This window comes from Alosa alosa, chromosome 15, assembly GCF_017589495.1.
Source record: "Alosa alosa isolate M-15738 ecotype Scorff River chromosome 15, AALO_Geno_1.1, whole genome shotgun sequence".
Lineage (NCBI taxonomy): Eukaryota > Metazoa > Chordata > Actinopteri > Clupeiformes > Clupeidae > Alosa > Alosa alosa.
Genome location: NC_063203.1, coordinates 28,391,801 through 28,400,004, shown reverse-complemented (window position 1 = coordinate 28,400,004; position 8,204 = coordinate 28,391,801). Strand labels below are relative to the sequence as shown.

The 8,204-nt window shown below is 40.7% G+C and overlaps 1 protein-coding gene across 4 annotated transcripts in view; it reads left to right on the top strand.

Annotated features, from left to right (window-relative positions):
• The window catches only part of pgm2l1 (phosphoglucomutase 2-like 1), a 26,345-nt gene extending 21,097 nt beyond the window's left edge, over positions 1–5,248 (top strand). For all 4 annotated transcript variants that reach the window (XM_048264942.1, XM_048264941.1, XM_048264943.1 and 1 more), the window contains 5 exons: positions 86–179; positions 759–888; positions 1,409–1,598; positions 1,983–2,116; positions 3,440–5,248. In XM_048264942.1, the coding sequence (XP_048120899.1) occupies positions 86–179; positions 759–888; positions 1,409–1,598; positions 1,983–2,116; positions 3,440–3,542 (651 nt within the window). In that variant the 3' untranslated portion in view covers positions 3,543–5,248. The remainder of the gene's footprint in view (positions 1–85; positions 180–758; positions 889–1,408; positions 1,599–1,982; positions 2,117–3,439) is intronic.
• Positions 5,249–8,204: the final 2,956 nt, after the last annotated feature.

Genomic DNA, 8,204 nt, shown 5'->3' with positions numbered 1-8,204 from the left:
GTGTGTGTGTGCATGACATTAGTACTGTGTGTGTGTGTTTGTGTGTGTGTGTGTTTTATGTTAGTGACTTGACCTCTCTCTGCAGGAGACGCTACCTGGCTTCAAATGGATTGGAAACAAAATTCACGAGCTGGAAAAAACGGGAAATGAGGTCATCTTCTCCTTTGAGGAGTCTATTGGTGAGTGCAGCTGTTGTTTCTTGTACAGAGTATTCCTGACATACTTACTTTGTCTGCAATCCCTACAATCAAACCCTGGAGTGTCTTTCTGTTTAAGTCTATGTCTAAGCACACAAGACAATTATCATCATTCTTTTAATCCAGTCATTCAATGGCATTTTCACCATTGTCTTGTGTGAGTATGACAAATCCTAATGCATTATTGTTTGTGTAGGGACACCATCAGTACAACACTAGCATACAGTGATGCGCAATGTAGACTGTAAGGCGGGGATCACATTGGCCAGTGGCAAACGGTTTGCCTAAACTGACATTTGAATACGCTCGCGTTGCGGTTTGGAAGTTGAACCAAGTTCAACACTCAGCTTGTTCAACGCTAGCGTTGCCACCGTTCCGCTGCAGAACCGTAGAGAACATTAGGAAACCTGCCGCTTGCTGCTGGCCAATGTGATCCCCGCCTAAAAGATCCATGCAGTTAGAGAGGGCTCATTGACTTGGACCCAGTAATCTGTGGACGAAATCAATGTTTTCCACTGGATGCCGATAGCCTGTCCTTATGTGCTGTGTGGTGGTTCCCAGGGTTCCTGTGTGGAACCATGGTTCCTGATAAGGATGGTGTGAGCGCAGCGGTGGTGGTGGCAGAAATGGCTGCATATCTCCATACCAAGAACCTGACGCTGAACCAGCAACTGCAGAACATCTATGAAACGTAAGAGCCGGTTGACTGCCTCGAGAATTGTACACGCTCAGGTGTAATACAGATAGTAGACATGTCAAATCAACTTTTTATAACAGGTTAAGTATATCAGATTGGGATCAGTATTCATTTACTCTCCAGGAATTGAAATCATGATCCTGGTATAGTCAGATTTCCTTTATAATTTAACATTTAATTTTATGTTATTTCTTATCTTATTTATAAGCTACAGACACCTGAGAGAAATTGCTAGTTGTTATCGCCCACTGTGTTCCAGCTGTGTGTTGTACGTGTCAGTATTTTTAAGGGGTTCACACTAACAAGGGTTATACCGTAGTTTCCCAACTATTAGCCGCGGTTTATACATTAAGTTTTGCTAAATGTCTTCAGCTAGGAGGTTAATACACAGGGGCAGTTAATGTGGTATTAATTATTTTATTTTTTTTACTTGCATAAAACACTTCCCTGCGGTTTATACACAATGCAGCCAATACACAGGAAATTACTGTAAATGTTTCTATTTTTCCTTCAGCTACGGTTACCACATTTCCAAAACCTCCTACGTCATTTGTAATGACCCACCCACAGTGAAGAGAATCTTCACACGCCTTCGAAACTTTGAGGGCGAGAACGTGTATCCGAAGTCTTGTGGGGGATACAACATTGTGAACGTCCGAGACGTGACCACAGGGTATGACAGCAGCCAACCTGACCAAAAATGTGTAAGTGTCTCACATCAAGTTGGTATTTTGTTGATTGATTGTTTGCAGTATCACAGCATCATATTCATGGTGCACAAATACATTTGCATTTAGTCCTGTGCCCGGTGCTTTTACCCAAAACAACTGAAGTGGCACAATGTAAGCAGTTAGCCAAAAAGTATAGGTGCCCAGGCCTTTGATAATCCTTACAAAAACAGCAGGGCTTCCCATCTTCAGTTCCAGTGAACTAATGAAAGTCTTTCAGTTCTGAATTCAACAAACCATCTGTCCCTGTCGGCGGACTATCCAAATGAACTGTAACTAATTGAATATCCTCATGATGCAGTTACCTTTGTACAAATGAAAGTGTCTTGTGTTGACTGATGAGTTCCTCCCTTTCTACAGGTGCTTCCAGTGACCAAGAGCAGTCAGATGGTCACCTTCACGCTGCAGAACGGCATCGTGGCCACTCTGCGGACCAGTGGGACTGAGCCCAAGATCAAGTTCTACACCGAGTTCTGCGTGCCGCCCGGAAAGAGGTCAGCGCCCCAGGCGTCTGTGCCACTCCTGCCAAGCTAGAGAGAGAGAGAGAGAGAGAGAGAGAGAGAGAGAGAGAGAGAGAGAGAGAGAGAGAGAGAGAGAGAGAGAGAGAGAGAGAGAGAGAGAGAGAGAGAGAGAGAGAGAGAGAGAGAGAGAGATGAAGGAAGAGACAGAGAGAGGGGGCAAAGGAGAGAGAGCGTGCTCAGAGTCAGTAACTCACTAACATGAAGGCTCTGCTGCAGCTTTGAGAGATGCTGAGTGTAGTGATATGAAGAATAGCAACATCACTTTTCTATTTTATTCTCCTGTTCTATTTTCTCTCTCTTCATTTCTCTATTCATTTCTTTTTTTTGCTTTTCCTACCATTGTTGTAGATGGCTACTTTTATGTTGCCATCCCAGTCATATCCTGTTGTTTGTTTAAAAATCTAAAAAACATTTGCAAGATAATATTTATTTTGTTTTTTAGTCTGACTTCTAAGACATTTTTTATACAAAACTTGAATTGTTGTTTTCCTAAGATATGCCAAGTGCTACAGTGTATAAGTTATATCTGCCATTACTGACAAACAAAAGATTATAAGTTATATCTGCCATTACTGACAAACAAAAGTGTATAAGTTATATCTGCCATTACTGACAAACAAAAGAGTATAAGTTATATCTGCCATTACTGACAAACAAAAGAGTATAAGTTATATCTGCCATTACTGACAAACAAAAGAGTATAAGTTATATCTGCCATTACTGACAAACAAAAGAGTATATCTGCCATTACTGACAAACAAAAGAGTATAAGTTATATCTGCCATTACTGACAAACAAAAGAGTATAAGTTATATCTGCCATTACTGACAAACAAAAGAGTATAAGTTATATCTGCCATTACTGACAAACAAAAGAGTATATCTGCCATTACTGACAAACAAAAGAGTTGTTTAAGAGTTCCCTCCACATTTGCAGTGGAGTTGAGGAGCAGCACAGTCGTGCAGAAGGGCAGGAGTTCAACATGTTTTATATATTTTCTAGTGTGCATCATTCAGTTCCACTGCTACCATTATAGTGTTGTAGTGTGCGGTTCTGCTGACTGTGTAAGTGCAATAACAAGTGTGCATGAGAGCAGAGTGCGTGGAGAAGGAGCAGCCCAGGAACATGAATGCTTGGCTGATACGTGTGGTGCAGCTGGTGCAATAGTAACATGCAAGGGATTGCGGGGGTGCTGTATTCCTGCATGTAAACAGAGTTCTAATGTGTAGTTTTATTCAAATTATATTTATATTAGTAATTTCATATTATGTGTTTTTTTTTTTTTTCTTTTTGCAGTGACATCACAAATCTGGAGGATGAGCTGAAAAAAGTGACATCTGTTCTCGTGGAGGAGTTTCTAGAACCGGACAAGAACAATCTCATTCAACGGCGCGTCTAGAGAGCCGGCGTGGTTCGTCGCAAGCACTCCCCTAGTCTCCCTCCCATCAGGTAGTCCTCGAGCATTGTCTGTAAAGTCTGTGGACGCAATATGAATGTATCGCACTGTGAAAACTCACATTTCACTTTATGAACTCAGAGTGATCGACAGCTTTTCTTTTGGACATCTGTTTTGCCCATGCTGCTGCTAAACTGACGTTAAGACCCCCATGCATTAGTCCCCCTCACTATTCAAAGCATGTGCTGTAGCCTGCCATAGTATCTAATGTACTCTACGTATACGTGTCTCCTTGTACAGTTTACCAAGAAATTATTTTCTCATGTGTGTTCTATTGTATTTTATGTTCGATGCATTATTAAGCTATTTCATCTGTTCAGTGATTTCGTTGTTTGAATAACCCATGTGCTCACTCCATGTTCTCTTGGTGCTCTGGCTTGTATCTTATATATGTACATATGGCTGTGTGCACAGTATGTCCGCACGCGTGGGCATAAATAGCACTTTCATGCCACATGTGTGATGTACTCTGTGCTGTGTGCTGTGTTGTGTGTGGATACACTCGGTGTGGCATTGCACTTATCAGCTCCAGTAGGGGGCGCAGTTCTAGCCCAGAACCCCCCCCCCCCACCCACACACACACACTAGTGTCTAGAAACGACAATCAGGAGGCTCGCAGTTAGTCTGAATACACCTTCAGTGTCACTGTGAACATACAGGGTAGAATGGAGAATGGACTTTAGAATGGAGGCTTTTCACTGGCCCTCTGGTGGCAGATATTTGTATTGTTGCATACAAAACAATATCCATTTCATATTGAATGGATTCACAACAGTGATGTAGGTCTCAAAAACTGAATGAATGAGCCAGTGAGTGCTGTATATCAAGCACTTAATATACTTAATGTTCTCTTATTTAAAAAAAAAATGTATTCATTATCCAATTAGCATTATTTACCTATTTAAGTTCAAACACAGCGACAACAAGCCTGCCGCGCCACTACACCTAACGCTTTATGCTTGTCAATAATAGCAGGATTGATCACAGTTAGCGTACCTTGTGTGCAGTGGTCCTGTGGTTCACAACGATATGTGTTCTTCCTGCCTGTCTCTATAGAGACTTAGCTATAATCCATTTCATTGGTCCATGACGCTCCTGTGGTCTGAGTGTATTGTTTTGGTCCTGTGTTTGCGTTGCTAAAGCTTTTCCCAGTGCTGTGCTGTCTGTAGAGTAGTTGTATTATTTCCAGTATTAAAGAGCATCACATGCTGCTCTTGTAGCTGTTGTAAAATGCTGAATTCATTTCTTTTTTTTAGTCAAGTCGGTTGTTGTTGTTTTTTTTTTATTTTACTGTGACTTGTATCTTTTGATATTCCATTATCAGGAAGTGCTTCATGTTTTTGCGCTTTCCCAGTTGTAAACTGATGTAACCACCAAAAACGTTTGTTAATAATGAAATGATGAGTTTAAATTTAATGAAATGGCAAATAATTATTGTAATAAATGAGCCAAAAATGATAAAATGGTCTATAAGCATTAAGATAGCTTGCAGAGTATATTTTCAATTATATTTTTGGAAGAAAGATGGGAAAACAAGAATGCATCTACTTTTTTGAAGAGACATGTAAATTCATTGTTGAGTTTTTTGTTTTCAGTTTGAAAGTGGAATATTTATTTTCTGTACAGTAAAACTGTCAATGCCAAATTGCTACATTGTGTTTGTTCCTTTATTGTTTTGTAAGTAAAGCTATGAAATTGCAGCTAAAGCAATGGTAGTAAATTTGATCAGCACAACACATAACTCGACGTCAAAGTATTTTGTCCAGCAAATAATTCTCTATAATAGGTAATCTGGCAGGCTATGTACCTTGCACATACTGTGCAGTGCCTATAAAAAGTCTTCAGCCCTATGCTCAAGTTGATTAAAAATAGGAATTAAAATCTTTTGGAATTGGATCGTAATGCCTTAATTAAAAAAATGAGGAAAATCCAACCTTAAGGACACCAATTTTCTTTGTGAATGAATAATGTATCATAAATAAATAAATGTTCTTCATTAAAATACAGGTTGCATAAGTATTCATACCCCTATGTTGAATTCTCATAGAGGCAGGCAGATTTGTATTTTTAAAGGCCAGTTATTTCATGGATCCAGGGTACTACACATCCTGATACCCTTGGCCTTTGGAATTAAAAGAAATAACCCCACATCATCACATACCCTTTACCATATCTCACGATTGGCATGGAGTACTTTCCATAAGATGATCTCTCAATGCAAATCAAACCAGCTATTAGGATAACTGAAATAAAACCATCCCAATCTAGGCATGTTGAAGGGTATGTGATTATGTGGGGTTATTTTAATTCCATTCACAAAGAAAATTGGTGTCCTTAAAGCAAAACCAATACATTTGTATTCTTTCATCTGTTCTGTCAGTAGCTAGGATGCAATTCATAAAAATTTGGCACTTCTGGATAAGTTTTTGATTTTTGGCAGGGTGTTAGGTATAGGCCTAAGGTTTTCAAAAATCCATGAATACAAGTTGGGGTGGCCCCCCTAGTGGCAGTTATCCATAAAATCCAAAATGGCCCCCGCCGAAAAGAGAAAAGGTTATATCTCCGCTTCCTTCAGTCTTAAATTGTTGTATAATGTATTTTCTCTACATTGTTTGATACATGGAACCCAATTTTGATATGTTCTTATTTTATGTCAATTTCCATGTTGAATCTAGTATCATAGTCACATTTAACTCATGGAAGTAATTGTGGGTGGATATAATTACTTATATTAACTTAGACTGGCAAACTTCAGGAACACTCAGGAATCAGGTTTATTCTGTTACAAGCAGAGAGGGTAAAAAATGGTCTATGTAGGCCATGGCCTCTGCTGGATCAACCTCTCTCTCTTCGTCAGTACTCCATCTTCTAGTTCTTACAATGCAAGTTTGTATGGGTTAAACAAAGAAAGAATTGGCGCCAAAACAATCCCACATGGTTGGTTCTCCAGATGGCATCAGACACACCTACTCACACCTACTTCACACCTATCCGAATAGCATGAGAAGAGATATCTTATATATCATAAATATCACTTATAGAATGTTCCAAACATTCTCACAATCAAATCATTACAATCCTTGTACTGAGACTATTACAATGATACCAAACATATTTACATTTCATGACATATGGATTCAGTATAGCAAGGTAACATCATTTGTCTTGTGGATCTGATAGCCCTTGGAACCAGTACATTAGCATTTCATTGGGGGAGGGGAGGATGCCTTTGTTTAATACCAAGAGGGGCCACATGGCTAACTAAAAGTAGTTTTGAAACCCTAAAATAATTGCTATCACTTATAAACTGTCAATATCTCTGAAAAAGTCACATTGCAATACTCAGGTCCCTAGACCCATATTTTTTTTCAACTCCAAAGTATGCTTTTCTTTTCCCATACAGGCAACCACACAGCCACAGTTGAGGAGGAGTGGGCATCCCTTGCTGGCATCTTCCAGATCTGTCCAATACGGCCCCCAGACTTTGGTTCTGTCATTCCATTCCCAACCCCACTCACTGGGGTCTGGAATCTCTGGAGTTTTGGAGAGGGACTGCTTCCAGACAAAAGCTGCAGTGTGCAGGGCACGCTTTCCATGCTGGAATAAGGCATGATGGGTCGGGGGGATTGAATCCAGGGACTTGAGGCCATGAGTGGAAAGAAGCTTTTGGGTTTCATTGACTGACTCGACACCGCAGTTCTTACTATACATGAGTACAGTCCAGCGTTTGAGAACTTGCAGGTGCACTGATTCCAGTGTGAGGCTGGTTGGGTCTTGGGTGATCAGAATTCTGGGTAAGCTGCCCACGCAATCCATGCAGTTTTTTTGCCAATTCCATACATTGCTGATACAACGTCACATCCTGTGAACGCATGGAAGAGGGGCAGTGCTTGACATTTTTGAGGTCCCAGCATTTCTGAGATGTGGTGGATTGGAATATCTTTATATGCCTTCCCTGATCCAAATCCAATCCACAGCTCTGAGAGGCCTGACTCCTGGAACACATTGATGGCCAGCACAACCACATCACTATCTACTGTCCTTAGGTAAGCCTTGATGTGACCCTGTTCGGCAGTATGACATAAATGTAGCATGATTCGTGTGTCTGCTTCCTCTTCCTGACATGGTGACAATGCAATGCTAACATGGTGACAATGGTGCCACCGAGCTGGACTTTGCTGTACCACATTGTGCAAGTGTGAGGGAGGCTGTACTAATAATGATGAAGAGTGAAACCAAAAATCTTTGAATAAATACATGATGTTTAAGCAAAGTCCTTTTAGGCAAGTCCCTCCACTCGGCGGCCATATTGCAACGCTTTTTCGGCACTCATCGGGCATCCATTTCAGCAGAAATGCACGTGCGCAAGGCTTTACGACACCAATCTTGCTCCAGCGGCGAGATCACAACACATGATTGACACGATGTCTTCACAACACACCACATTATTGGCTCAATGTATTCACAACACAGCACATGATTGGCTCAATGTATTCACATGTCAACATTTTGCCGCGGAAGGGGTGTGATTTGCGTAGAAAACTGCCATATTGCCGTTACAAACTAAGCTCATGCATTTCTATGGAGGATTTTTTGAATGCTGTG